The sequence below is a fragment of the Trichoplusia ni genome, chromosome 10 (genome assembly GCF_003590095.1).
Source record: "Trichoplusia ni isolate ovarian cell line Hi5 chromosome 10, tn1, whole genome shotgun sequence".
Lineage (NCBI taxonomy): Eukaryota > Metazoa > Arthropoda > Insecta > Lepidoptera > Noctuidae > Trichoplusia > Trichoplusia ni.
In genome coordinates this window covers 12,377,486-12,391,943 of record NC_039487.1, presented here as the reverse complement: position 1 = coordinate 12,391,943, position 14,458 = coordinate 12,377,486, and the positions used below count along the sequence as shown (strand labels likewise).

Here is a 14,458-nt window from a genome sequence, read left to right as displayed (position 1 = left end):
ATACGAAAATCAGTCGTAATCTACGCTCACAAAGAATTAACAACATGGTCGAATGTATTTTTGACAGCTGTCATGATGTGTGATGTTGTGACCTGTCGTTCTCATAAGATAATTGAATCGAACGGTATGGAATTGGAAACTGCCCGATAATATTGTTATAAATTAATTCCCTCTGAACTTTGTGTTATTGGATGTTAAGATAAGCCTTCTTTTGAAATTTTAATCATTCTCGTTCGAGTTGTTTTCAGTGAAGTTCGAATTAAATAAGGTTTTGTACTATTACAAAACCTTATAGTTGGTATAGAATCAAAAGGCGTGTCGCATGTTGTTTCTTGTCCACTATTGTCAGCTGTTCGAATAATCTATTTTGTAAGGACTACAACGAAAACGCATAAATATGTATGTACATAAATGCTGTTTCGAGTGGTCCCAGCCTGATACTGTAAAAGTCGGACTATTTACATACGACACTGTCGCCAACGATCTGTTAATTACGCAAATCTAATTAACTAATTGGACTGATCCTACACTCATACAGGAACTTTTATTATTCCCTACTACAGCGGGACTATGCAAATGCGATTAGTTTTTTACATCGCCGAAGCAAACTATCGCGGTGTTAACGATCCAGTTTAATTACAAATGGTAACAAATTACCTCCAACAGAATTGTGTGCTTCCATTTCCATGGGTGATTTATCAGCTGTTGTGAAATTAAATTTTCCTTTTTAGCGCCAGCTGAGTGCTTTGCTATTTAAAAGGTTTCAAACTCCGTTTTTTGTTAGCCTTTTCGCCGAAACAGTGTCTTAAAATATACTTACAAAAATAATACCTGTACCTAATAATTTAAATGGAAACAAACCTTTGTAGACCCAAGCCTGTCATTTAAATAAATTCTTCCAATAAAAAATTTCCAGTTCCTAAATCTGGAAATAGGTTTCAGTAACCATTTCATTTCGGCACAAGAAAATTGTGTCGCGATAGCGTCAACAAGCGCGGAGATTTATACCTCCGTGACGCGTTAATACCGGAGGGCTCCGGAAGAAAACTAATCCCTCCGTGTAGGGCGGAGGCTTTGGAGGAAGCCCGCCATATATTGACAGCGGGAGACTTATCAGTCGCCGCCACGTCTCCCTTATTGTCACAGCCATCGCTGTGTTCGTACCCAACTATTTACTCCTCGTCTTACACTACGCCCAAGTCAATCGTTAAATATATTTTTAGTAATTTTAATACTTCAATAACGTCAGTCTACAGTCTTGAAGTTTACTTTCAAATGTCTGGATTTACGTAACTTAACCTTGTCTTCAAGTACTGCGCTGTACAATAACTAATTTGAATAGAATGTCAAGCATTATAAAGATATTTTAATATTAAATTGCGACAAACGAGCGAAACATTTGTTCTTGTTTTTTATAAGGTTAACAAGTTTAAAGCAATAAACATTTTTTTCACTGCGTTGTGGATTTATAAATTAATACGTGTTGAAAAGTTACTGATAAATATAGTGCTTCACCACAGTCAAAGCTTCGAATTTGATCGTTTTCTTCGTTTATCTCGGGAACCTCGAGCAGAACTAATGTCGGCCGAGATAGCAGCGCCGCGATAGCGTTTCAACATTCTAGTCAAGCATAAAATTGAGTTTAAACTTCACTCCAACCTATTTCCCCTAACGTGAAAATAGAAATAGTTGATGCAACTTATTTTTCTCTCCTAACACTGGAAATAGACTCATGATTGTGATATAAAACACTGTTGGGTTGAATGACTTTCGCCAGATTGGCGAATTGCCTAAGTGCTTGGCTGTCTTCGCCGAATGTTAGGTTTGTTTCCCACTCGGACAAATATCTTGTATATCTGATTAAATGTTTAGAGTAACTTCGCGTACTGTAAAAAACTGCAACCGAGCGGCAATCACAGCGATAAATTCGCTGCTTGTCGGCAGAAGTGCTTTACCGAGCCGAAAACGCCTCAAGCCAAATTCAGAGCTGCACTCGAGAAAATGCTTTCGCGTCTTTGTTATCTGACTTCTTCAACCATTGCAGATTCCATAAATGACTCAACTTATATTTAAGGAAATTTCAACTTTTAATCAAAAACTGATATGAAATACCCTGCCGTAATTAAGCAACAAATTTTAACGAAGGCATAGATGGTAGGGAACCTCTCATCAAATTACATTTGACGTGTGAAACGTGTAGACTCGTGTGGTGTACGTCATAATGTGGAGCTCGCGTTAAGCCGGCGACGTCTATATGAATCCTGGGAATAAGTCGTTGAACAAGCGTTCTGCGGGATTCCCGGAGCCCCATTACTGGTGCCTCCAATGTGTTTCAATTACATCCACATACTAACTAGCGTGTCACGGAATCTGCACGACTCTCCTTTTGTTGGGATTTAGAAATCGAGCAGCCTGCTTGCAAAATTAACAGGTCGCTCATATTGGGTCGAAGTGTAAATTTAATGCGTATTAATCGATATCAATCATCAGGATGGTGCATTTACTGTAACAATTAAAATATTACACCATATTTAATTAATATCCTACTACTATTATAAAGGCGAAAGTTTGTAAGTATGGATGTATGGATGTTTGTTACTCTTTTACGTAAAAACTACTGAATGGATTTAAATGAAACTTTACCACAATATAGCTTATACATCAGAATAATACATAGGCTACAATTTTTGAGGTTTCTGATGTGAGGTCGTAAAAAACAATTTTTTGCGCTTACATTGCAAACGCTGACTGAATCCTACAAGATAGATAGAAGGCAGATAGATAGATAGAAGGCAGGTATAAATTATAACTTATATCTTCTAACCACGCGGACGACAGCTAGTACGTTATATGTTTCAAATGGAAGTCACACTATCATCAATTAATTTTAAATTACAGGCGCCTACATTGTCGACTCACCACAGCTTAGTACGATAATGTAATGATTGCAAGTCTGAAATCTAAACTTTCACCTGTAGTTATCGGTCGTATTCGGTAAAATCCTAATATTTCTAGGAGATCTATCACCTATAAACGGAGGCGTTGATGTTTGAATCGTTTTAATTGTCCCGCTTGACCCGGCGGGCGCGCGGCGGCGGTGCGGCCCGGTTGCACGGGCCACTGGCTCTGAGCACTCCTTTTTGCATCGGCCGCCGATCGATACCCGATGAGCTATTGGAATGCTCCAGCTGATCAATGATGTACAGTAACGCTTCGGAGGGTCCACGTTTAATTTTCGAACCTCTTCAACTGAATAATGGATGTAAAGGACTATGATTAGGAATCCGTTCTTTCGAATGGTCGACTTTAACTAATTCATGACTTTTAACAATATGTAGTGATGCGTGAAATTGTTTATTTACTCTGGATTTGCACTCTGGATAATCTTTTGTTTTTATGATTTTAATTGGCGCTGTGTTCAAGCCGAAGCTCTTTGTTCTAAAAGCGTCGGGTTTAAATCCGCTCAAAACACTTTTTGCCGGAGTCTCACGGTTTACGTACGAGATTGCTTTTGCATTTACAATATGTTTATATTTCAGAATCAATGGTCTGTATTCCACGTTTAATTTAATTGAATATTTTATTTAAGCAGCGAATGAGTACTTATTTTTTTTTGGGATCGCAAATGGATTTACCGCATGATTTAAAAATCGTTTGACGTACGTCGTCCGAGTGAAAATGAATATTTATTACAAATTCAAGAGAAAAACATGATTGTTAATATCAGTTTCGAGATTCAGGCCACCGATTCCGTATCAAGTGGTAATGACTTCCGACTTTCCGAAACATGTCGACTTGTACGAACTTCGCTTTTATTTGTTTTTGATTTGACTTATGCGTGTTCATGGTAATTCTATCTTCGTAAAACCGCTTGCAAACGATGTTGCCTATTTTAGGCCTTTGCGAAAATTTATAAATCCTTTCAATATTCGTTTGTAGTATTATGATTTCGGTTACATTAAAGAAGTCTAAATCACAACATTTGTGACTGAATTCATTTGTAATTGTTTTCCTGTTTTCATAAAATTGGTTTCCTCGACCTCATCTTTATCGCATTCTATAAATAATAACCATAATTCCTGCGTAGCCTCGCCTGCTATAAATAATAACAATAATTCCTGCGTAGCCTCGCCTGCACACATAAACAAATAAAATACTTTTAAACAATCAAGAGACTGGACCTAACGCAAAATGATCACAAGTATAATTTGGTGACGATTTCTATTTGCCAGATATTGTCACTAAAATACAGCACTGCCGCACAACCCAGAGACAATGCAGGCACATACAATAACATACCCATGTATATATATATAGTTATGTTGAAGACTAGTTCAGTGGCCTTAAGGTCGGCTCTATATTAAGACCGGTGCGGCTCACGCTTGTCACAGACATACACCACGCGAACGAGGACACGCCGTGCTCATTGACATCCACTCAACGAGAAAAACCTATTTATATATTTTGCAGATATTCAACTTCCTCACTCAAACAATAAGCGATTGGAAATTTCAACAGTCGATCGTCTTTTGTTTATTGTCGTACCAACAGTCCACGTCGAGTTTACCGGCTCTGAATAAATAAACAATAAGGAAAAATGATAAGAATTTATACATCTCTGTTCGGCTCCGTATATATTCATGTGTATATTTTCCTTATGGAAAACGAACTGGCGAAATATTTATTTAATATACTGGATTATTTTTGTTCTTATGTTTAAAATTACTTTGTTTATGTGTGGAATGATTTTTTTAACTTAATCTGGTGATGATTTCATATCTGTCATAACAAGTACTGGCTATACTGATCATCAAAGAAAAGAATAAGCCGGAAAGAATGAGTCGAACTTATAAATTTGTTTGAGTCACTAAACAAGCGTATATGTCTATTGCCAAGTAACACATGTCTCGACAATATTCAACTTCAAATTAATAAAGTTCATCGTGACGTCACGACGGGCTATTTGCCGTGACGTCAGCTCATGCTGTGCTTACAAGTGTGACTAACGAATCACTTGTGACTCTATTTGTAGGTAATCTTCTTATCATTCACTACAATTGCCCTAATCATTCTAAAGATAGAGCAAGAGTTCAAAGACTCAAATTGAGTTATTTATTCGCTCACATCGAATATGTGAATAAATTCTTGAAATAGATCCTCATTGAATATCAATACAAACGTAACTTAGTTTTCATGCAATTTTGCATAAGTGATGCGCGCTCGGCTTCGCTCGCATCTTTATACCAATGCAATGTAAAGAGCTCGCATATTTGCAGAATAATTCCACTAATGGCTCTTTCTGCTTATTTTTTAGAAATTTTCTGGCAGTGCTCAGCCCTACAGGAATAGTACTTGACTAAATTATTTGTAACAGCCCTCGTACAAGTACATGTTATATTACTTGGAAAAAATATAACCGAACTTTACCGTACAGAGGCAATCCTGCTCAATTTGATTCACTTCCCCAGATTGTAGTAATTTGTCCCTTTTAGGGTTCCGCACGTCAAATGGATCGTTACTATTTCCCCGTGACAGCCGCGTCATTACACCGATGGTTCCGTATTAATCTCTCCACGCCAGTAGGGGCAAGGAGAATCGACCGATCGATGTGCTATTGTATATTTTTTATCTTTGTATCGGTTTTATTTATGGTCTATATTTGTATTACGATTCTCCTTTCAGAATAAATGATTGTGAATGTTTGCTCGAAGATGAAAATGTAATTGAAATTTGATACCGAAGATTTATTGCTGGAATTACGTAGTAGCGAATGATTACTTTTGTCACCGGCCGGCGGGCGGAGACCGGGCGGCCCGCCGCGCCGGCCTCCTGAATAATGGAACTTGTTTGTGGCGCTTCGATAAGATTTTGGATTTCATTTCAATCACAATACGAGCCTGTTGTTCAGATTAAACCGTGTTTTCAGTGAGTTGAGCCGAATTGACACGTAAAGTGATGTAATTTACAACAAAAAACGAATTGCAATGTGTTTTATCACGTACGCATTGCAAACTGATTGCACAAGAGTATACTTCCTATCTTAAATAGTTATTTCCTACTCGAGACGTAAACATTTCGTAACATCGCCTGAATAATGACAGACAACAATAATTTGACAATAACCGAGTTATTTTTATTGTTTAGCAATTACGTTTATAGTTTGTCCATGAGAGTCTGTTCGCGGCGTTGCGTGCCGGCGTAGCCTCAGTCACGGCTCCGCAAATAGCTGGCATCCCTCGGGGGCAATCATTATGTACTCGGCTTGATGACTGATAACAAGCCGTAACTACCTACCTATAGCTTCTTCGAACTTCACTTTAACAGTATGAGCAGAATTCTCCGCAGTAATCAAATATTTGCTTCCGAGAATATGAGACTAGGTTTTGCAACTCATTAGTGAAGTGACATCGTTGTTGGATGAAAAAGTTAATAGCACACAAGTAACTGTGTTCAGGTTGTCGCACGATGTTGTTTCTTGTAATACCAGTAACATGTTGTAACACTAATGTGTTCGTTTTTTCTTCTTAACATTGTGCTCTCTAAAGATTAAAGATTTGTAAAGATCTTCCATGCTTTGATTTATATATTACTTCTCGTTGTCATGGCCCAGTCTAGGTAGATACATTCTATTTATGCAAACCGAGTCATAAGTCATACAAGTTCGTCAACAAAACTTTGAACTCAAAGATGAATGGCAAACGGTTATTTTTAAGTCTTTTGTTAACAGCTACTTGTTATACAAGGGTATCAGATCTGTGCCAGGCCGGCCGCAGCACGCGACGCCGCAACCTTTCCTTGTTTGACTTCCGAAGTACCGCCGACCTTTCACCAAATCTCGGCTATTCAACGTCATCATTAGCCTACCCTATTATTAACATTAATTGTAGAACAGTGGATTCTATTTTTAAAGACGTTTGTGCCCCATAGGTTGTTTGAAGTGTATTTTGTCAATCTTTTTTCCCGTAGAAAATGAATCAACTCCCTATATAAAAATATGACTTAAGTATAATGTCAATTGACGTCAACTGTCGTCAATATTTTACGTACTTTATTACTAACTGTTTATCATATTACACAAGACTATGACACCTTGAGAGAGCATCAACTGTGAATACATTTTGATGCAATACACCATCATTGTTAAGAAAAATAGTTTTTTTTAACCGACTTCAAAAAAAGGAGGAGGTTCTCAATTCGACTGTATTTTTTTTTAGTTGATACAGCTGTTTGTCTATCTGTTTGTCAACGTTGTTCAGTGTTACGCAAATAGTTACCAAAACCTAGAGTAGGGACAAATGATTCGTCTCGCTTTTGTGCCGTTATTTGTTTACTTATTCTAATGTATTGAAATTACCATATAATACATAGTTCATGAATGTTGTTTCAGTGACGAAATTCTTGAGGAGATGTACCGCACATCATGGTAACTATGAGTACCTTCACTATTTGTACCATTATCTACTCGTATTGTGTATATATAACGTTTCGATCACTACAAGGATTACCTAGTAATTGGTAAATAGCAATACCATTACATTTTATAAAACTACGTAGCAATCAAACAATTTGTTGGGTAAATAACCGAAGTCTTCACTAAAGCTAACGACACCTGACGTCACGCGTATCAAGCCCCAGTAGGCATCCACTGAATGTAGAGTATTCGGCGGTTTCCATGAGTTCCTACGTCACAAATCAAATTACTGGAATCCGTATCTATTTTCGTCCCAGTCAGACCTTACTCGTTCATGAATCTTATTAGTACAGTCACGGACACTGCCGCTTCATTAACTTGTCAATTAAGACTCTGACTTGCATTTGTGTCACAGTCGCCGGGAAATGCTTTAGCACTAAGCGCTTTGAAAGTTAAGTGATTTCGCTGCCCTTATTCAACTTCGTATTAATAATAATAATTTATCACGATGTCAACGTGAATAAAATGAAAATAGCTGGCAAGTTATGAATTATCGTTCTTAATATAGTGCAGCAGTACTTTCCGTAAAGTCGTACAAAGTTAATATTTTCCGCGTACATTCTATTATTACCGTATTTGCACGCTCAAGGCATTTCCCTGCCGGTCCTGTTAAGTGACGCGAGCCGGTCGCTGGTGACGTCACGAGTTGCGTGCCAAATGTGACAAGCCCGACGACCGGTAACAAACCACAGCCAGTCACAACACCTCGCTGACCACGGGCGGACGTTACAGCTATTTTATACAACTTTATCGTGATGTTTGATCGAAATTAATGTGCGACATTATTTTGTCCTCGAGTGTAAATTTTTAATATGAGGTGATAGTGGGTTTTCTGATGTGTGTGCGGACTAGTGGTGTGGTGGTGATGGGGATCATAATAGGAACGTGTGTGCCTGATGCGGAGCAGGACTCAGCCTACGGCGCGCAGATCAGGCGCCCGCCCAGAAGGATTTTATACGGTATGCACTTCACCGTACTCGTATTTATGTGCTTTATGATGCTGACATAGTTTACGGTAGTAACATAATTCTAACTCTTCACTTTAATTAAGTTCTAAACGTATGACAAGCAAAAAAGGGGTTTGAACTTTACATCCTAAAAACAATTGTTACACACGGGAGCCAAAACAAAAAGCTTCAATAATAAAGTATCGAAAATTTAACTGAGCTTTGTACTTCAAAGATAAACAGTTACGAACACAAATACAAAACAAACATTGGTTTAACTTAAAGAACACTTAATTGAATCAGGATTGATCGATTGTACGGCTTCCTACTGCGCTCGACTTGAACACACAACTTACAAGAACAAACGGGTACTCCGCCACTCCGATGTAATTAAACCATGACCAGAGAGCCACACTCCACATGAACTAAGACTTGCAGGTATGGGAGCGGGACAGAGCACTACACACGTGTAGAGCGCCGTCCCGCTTCCACATCGCGCCGGTAGAAGGCCCTCCACACAGGTCACTGTGTAAACACATATAATACATCGATTGGAATAAAACAATAATAGAGTATGTAATAAAAAAGTTTGTCTCTGAGTAAACACACAGATATATCAACGTTCCGTTGTTAGATCAGGTTAGAATATTAATGGGATTTTTTGTTTAGATGGATATTATATTGCCTTGGTAGATATGTCGGGACCGTTTTATAGAGTTGATACATAAGTTATTTACCAACATAAATGATTTATTTCTGTTAAATATGTACTGATTAGTATTTATTGACAAATTGCTGAACGAGTCTATATACATAATATTTTCCCTGTAATTTCAGTATATGACCCAAATATCCTTAATTAAGGATAACTCACATATTTCATTTATTACGTTTGTCGTTATAATTATATCGGAAACCTGAGCCGTGTTAAATTGACGCCTAATTTGTGATATTAATTGGTTTCGACGATTACGCGTCAATCAGATTCTGGATCTCGATAACCTTAGTACTTGGTAGTGTGACTCTTTCTTATGTTTTGATCAATATCTAACTGTATTTGATACACTTCTATATTATTTCTGGACAAAGTCTTCTCAATGTCATCAGCGACACTTTCCACATTAACGTCTACAGTTTCTTTCATCAATCCTACTCGTTTTGAAAAAAAGTTTAAGTTTTATCTTATTCCTTGTAACTTCTAAAGCTGATAATTATAATAGGACTTATGCTCGCTTCTTTTGCGAAATATATTTACCAATAATATTGGACAAGAATCGATAATTTGGACCCTATAACAGTCCTTAATACCAAGACGAGTCAAACGAATAGCCCCTCACATACACATACTTAGCCAGTAACACAGCTCGACTCAAAGCAATCATGTAGTGGCTCAGCAGAGTGAAACCAACTTTATATAGGAAGGTATCCAAGTAAGGTAAATGCAGGTAGACAGTCGAAACACGAAAACTTAAGTTGCATGCATCGGGAGTATTGGAACTGCTCCGATTGATGTTCACGACATCGTAACACGGACGTCAAACTACCGTAGCTTTGCCAGTTTAGCCTACCTTAAGTATTGATCTATGAAATGCAAAAAGGTTTTACATCTGATAGTTGGCTCGATTAAAGATTTCAAATGAGACAAATACATTTTGTTGTTGTTGTGATACTTTGATTTTACACGGAATCGCTTTCTAATAATCTATTTACGATTTTTTTACGTCTTATATTGTCAAAACAGATCTAATTGATTCGTATGAGAGATGCCTATTTCATGTAGGTTCAGAAATAAATCTTAAATCATAGAAAACGCATGAAGTCAAACGCTGGTGTCCCTGTGACCTAGATTTGCGAGCTCCTGGCCTAACCAAATACCGAGAGTTAGGTAACGATCGATGCTCTACACTCAACAAGTGATCGCGCTGACACAGACCTCAGACCTCTCACCTCAGACCTATGACGTCAGACCTGCAGACCCTTCAGACCGAGAAAACGGGTCTCTCTATTCTATCCAAATTTGCCAACAATCTAATAGATTATAAAATAATCGGTATCAATGACTATTGTAGAATTCCCACTTCCTATCTCACACGTATTAAAAAATAACAACACCTTTTAAATCCGCTCCCTTTTTCCAATTTTGTTTTTTAGTCAATATTATTATATAACTATTTAACAGTGTTTAATTAATAACACCATATGATATAGCAACATGACGATGATGCAACAAAATCAATATACCGACTACTGACATGCATCTAAATGATTATAAACAATTGTTATCTGTAGGTCACGGCCGGGCGCTCGGTCGGACCACCGTTATCGTAGGCGCAGTGCCTACGCGCTACGACGACCGCCCTACGCAGGCCTTTACAGAATACCAGCTTAACACGATACAGAAAAAAACATATTTTTATTAGTTAACATTCTGTGTTCAACTGTGATGCGTCAACACATCAGTAAAATTGGTTCGTCTGATAGAAGATATTTTATATCTACACTCGTATTTTGAATATCAACTAATAAAGAATCGTGAACCATGAGCATAGATACCGACTATAAAGTAGTTTGTTATTCCGTACGTTTTTATAAAATGAAAACAATTGATAAATTTTTAGGGGTCGGAGAAAATGTTTAAATATTTTACTTGCCGTTGGGAACATAACTACCTTATAGAATAGTTAGCAAAATTACATCAAATTGAGCTACTGTTTGTTGCCGATGTTGTCCAAAACATTAGAAACAAAGAAAAATGAAATAAATACAAAACTAATTTATTATTACTTACACAAGCATATAAATTTCCAATATTTTACAGTAATATAAAATTCCCTCGTTCACGGCGGCACGCACACAACCGTGTCATTATTGCGGAGCATGATGGATGGCTGCAGAGCAACTACAATGTTCTGTATACAGAGGTTTGTGTGTGCTCGCGACATCACTATAACACCACTTTACTTCTCTTCATGAAATCCTTTGAGTCTATCACACATTGTCAGGTCTTATCACGTATCACTGAACTAGCTTCTGAGCGCGTTCTTAGGCAGGCCGATGTACAGGTAGTGGTAGTCTGCGGGCGAGGACTGGCCGTCCTGCTCGTGCATCATTTGAACATTCGGCGCCTGCGTGTACGAGGGGCAGGGGCACATGGGCATGCACGGCATGCACGGCATCATCATCGGCTTCTTTTTCTTCCTGCAGGGCGGAAAGGTGGGGCACGTCGGCTTGGTGGTCGTGGTAGTCGTTATCCTCATGAAAATCTCTTCCTCCGAGTCGGAGCACGGCGGCGGCGTGGGACAACCAGACGGCCAGCCTGCAACCACAACTCAATCAACCCACAAATAGGCTACACACTACAACTAGACGTAACGAAATGGCAGACACTCGGTGATTTATTTCCAATATTACACGTCCAATTACAACACTCTAGGACTGGTAAAATAATTATAAACCGTCAAAAAGCATCATGACTAACCTACATGAAATATATATTACATATATTGGAGTAGATGAGAGGGTAACAAAAACATGTATGATTTAAAAACAACTTGTCATATTATAGTAATTTATTGAAATCGTATTGGAAATCCGACCCCAAGCATGTTCCACACATCTACTAAGTAGTCATCTACCGTAGTCTTACCGTAATTCTGTTGATCCATTGATTGCCGCTGCACCCTCTGCATCGGCGGCATCTGCAACATGCTCGGCGGCAGGGCCTGTTGCTGCGCTGCCATAAGTTGCTGTGGCGGTTGTTGCTGGGGGTCCGCTAACCGCGCCAGCGACACCACCTGCATGCCTAGAGATTGTTGCTGTTGCGACAACGTTGGTGGTTGTGCTATCTGTTCTTTTGGCGGTGATCCTTGTTGAATCAGCGATGGCAGCTCCGGTGGCGCGTACTCTCCACTTTCCTCAAATCCGTCTCGCATATGGACTAAAGGGGGACTGGCGCTCATCGGCGGCGGGGTCCCCTTCGCGGTAGTTTGCGATGACGATGTTCTCGTTAAAGCCCTACGACAATTGAACACAATCATAAACAATTTTGTAGTTGATCACTAAAAGTAGGTAATATTGTAATACTATTGACATAAGGACCTTTCTCGTCGGCGCTGCTTGCACTCCTCGCACATCGCGCAGTACACCTCCAGCACAGACGGATGCTCCGTGTTCTCGTGGCAGCGCCGGCACGAGATCCTGCAGTCGATGTAGCCGGCGCTCAGCGGCAGCAGCGCCAGCACCGACAGCACCAGCAACGCTGTCTGACTTTAAGTAGACGAAAATGTGCCACATGTAATATACAAACCACTACAGCTTCAATTCATTCGCAGACATACATACTTTCGGTTCAAATCTTTTCTTTTATGAAAGACTTATAATGTCGTAACATCTGTGTATAAATAATTTCAAAAACACCAAAGTAAATTTTTACTTCCTGAAATTATAATGAGATTTAGCGCCTTTTCAATAAGAACAATTCTCTCTTAACCGTATCTCCGGTATCTCTTTTTATCTAATTATCGAAATATAGTAACTGGAAGCCATGACGGCGACGCACGAAACCTTTTCGAAGAGAGTAAACATTTACATGTATTGTTTATGTAAGTGTTAAAGTTCGACATGTTGTTTATGAAGGTTGGCACCGCCGCCGCGCCGCCCTCCCTACAGGAGCAACGGTATTTCGTTACGTTGACCGAACTCCAAATCAAATTAAAATAAACTTTGAAAGAACAAGAACAAACGGCTGTTATTTCCTGTTTATTTTCCGCGAAATCCGGATATTTATAATCCGATAAGTTCTTAATCATCGATTTAATCAAGTGTTATAAATATGTATCGTTGAATGCTTTTTTATTTCAATATTATTACGTGATAACGTATGATAAAGTTCATAATTTATTTGATACTACAGAAATATATAGTTATCGATATGTTTCATAAAAATCACAAGTTATATAAAAAATAAAATCAACCGTTATTCTTCCGTTGACAAAAAAAGTCGTTCATTTATTAAATATTATACATACACATATTATAGAAAGTAGATATTCTTGCAATTTTGAAATAGTATTTATTGAATCCATACCTGACTCTGTTAGCAGCATTTGCAGTTTCCGTCCTGCGCGTGCACATTTCAGATTATGTTTTAGTTAACACTATTGCAGGTCGTTCGTTCGCTGCAACTCGCCACCGATGTGTTTCAAGAGTCATATATTTCAGCGGCGTGTTACATAAACATTGCAAAAGCAATTTATGTGCCTTGGAGTTATTTGTTTTAGTTATCACATTTACAGGTGTTCGTCGTTTAGTCGCTGACGTTTGGGACACACCGGCCACCGGTCAGGTTGTAAGATGTGCGCATGCGTCATTCAGTTCACTAGTTTCCCTCCATCTGCGTGTTTTCTCGAGCTGCACCATTACTGTCCTCATTAACACCTCTCTACCACTTTTACTTCGCGATCGTGGGTCACACGCGATCACTTTTACTCAACTGATATTTTCTCCCGTTCCGACCACGTGCACAAACACTTAGTTTTCAATTTATACTATAACATCAGTTACTTGCATATTTAGGTAACCTTGTAAATATACTTTAACAATATAAGTAAATACATTTTGTGAAAACATAACGGTTAGCCCGAATTCCACTCAAAGACTCGTTTAACATATTCAGTCAAAACGAAACCTTTTCGAGCCATTGTTAAAGGTTTTGCCGCATTTAGGTCGGCCCAGACAAATAGGCGCGGAGGAATCTATTTCATATCAAGTTTATTATGTCTCAACATCACGTAGATCAGCAGAAAAACCTTATTTTATTTATCTTGCTCTCTGCAGGAGATTTATTTTAAACACTTTTATTTATCCTTTTGTGTCGTCCTGGAGACGTGACGCGGTGCGCGGACAAGTTGACACCGCGCCAATCCTTTGTTGTCTTACCACAAGATCTTACGAACTTTGAGAGTGGGTCTAACGCAGTACAGTGATCACAAAACGTAGAACAATGATCAATTGTAGAGAATGGGCGGCAGTGGGGCTGCGG

At 38.6% G+C, this 14,458-nt stretch overlaps 2 protein-coding genes across 7 annotated transcripts in view; one reads left to right on the top strand and one right to left on the bottom strand.

The window, feature by feature from the left end:
• The window catches only part of LOC113498269, a 92,100-nt gene extending 82,141 nt beyond the window's left edge, over window positions 1-9,959 (top strand). For 3 of the 6 annotated variants that reach the window (XR_003400971.1, XR_003400969.1, XR_003400968.1), the window contains exon 3: window positions 8,204-9,959. Coding sequence is in view for 2 of the 6 variants with exons in the window: in XM_026878221.1 (XP_026734022.1) it covers window positions 7,388-7,509 (122 nt within the window). In the remaining 4 variants the exon portion in view is untranslated. Of the gene's footprint in view, window positions 1-7,387 lie in introns of all 6 variants that reach the window. The other 3 variants (XM_026878223.1, XR_003400970.1, XM_026878221.1) reach the window with 3 other exon arrangements.
• Window positions 9,960-10,046: 87 nt separating this feature from the next.
• LOC113498268 (proline-rich receptor-like protein kinase PERK14) lies at window positions 10,047-14,240 on the bottom strand. The gene is made up of 4 exons (XM_026878220.1): window positions 13,505-14,240; window positions 12,517-12,684; window positions 12,065-12,432; window positions 10,047-11,734 (listed from the first exon to the last, which is right to left on the bottom strand). The coding sequence occupies exons 1-4, from the start codon at window positions 13,549-13,551 to the stop codon at window positions 11,442-11,444; spliced, it is 876 nt and encodes a 291-aa protein (XP_026734021.1). The 5' UTR covers window positions 13,552-14,240; the 3' UTR covers window positions 10,047-11,441.
• Window positions 14,241-14,458: the final 218 nt, after the last annotated feature.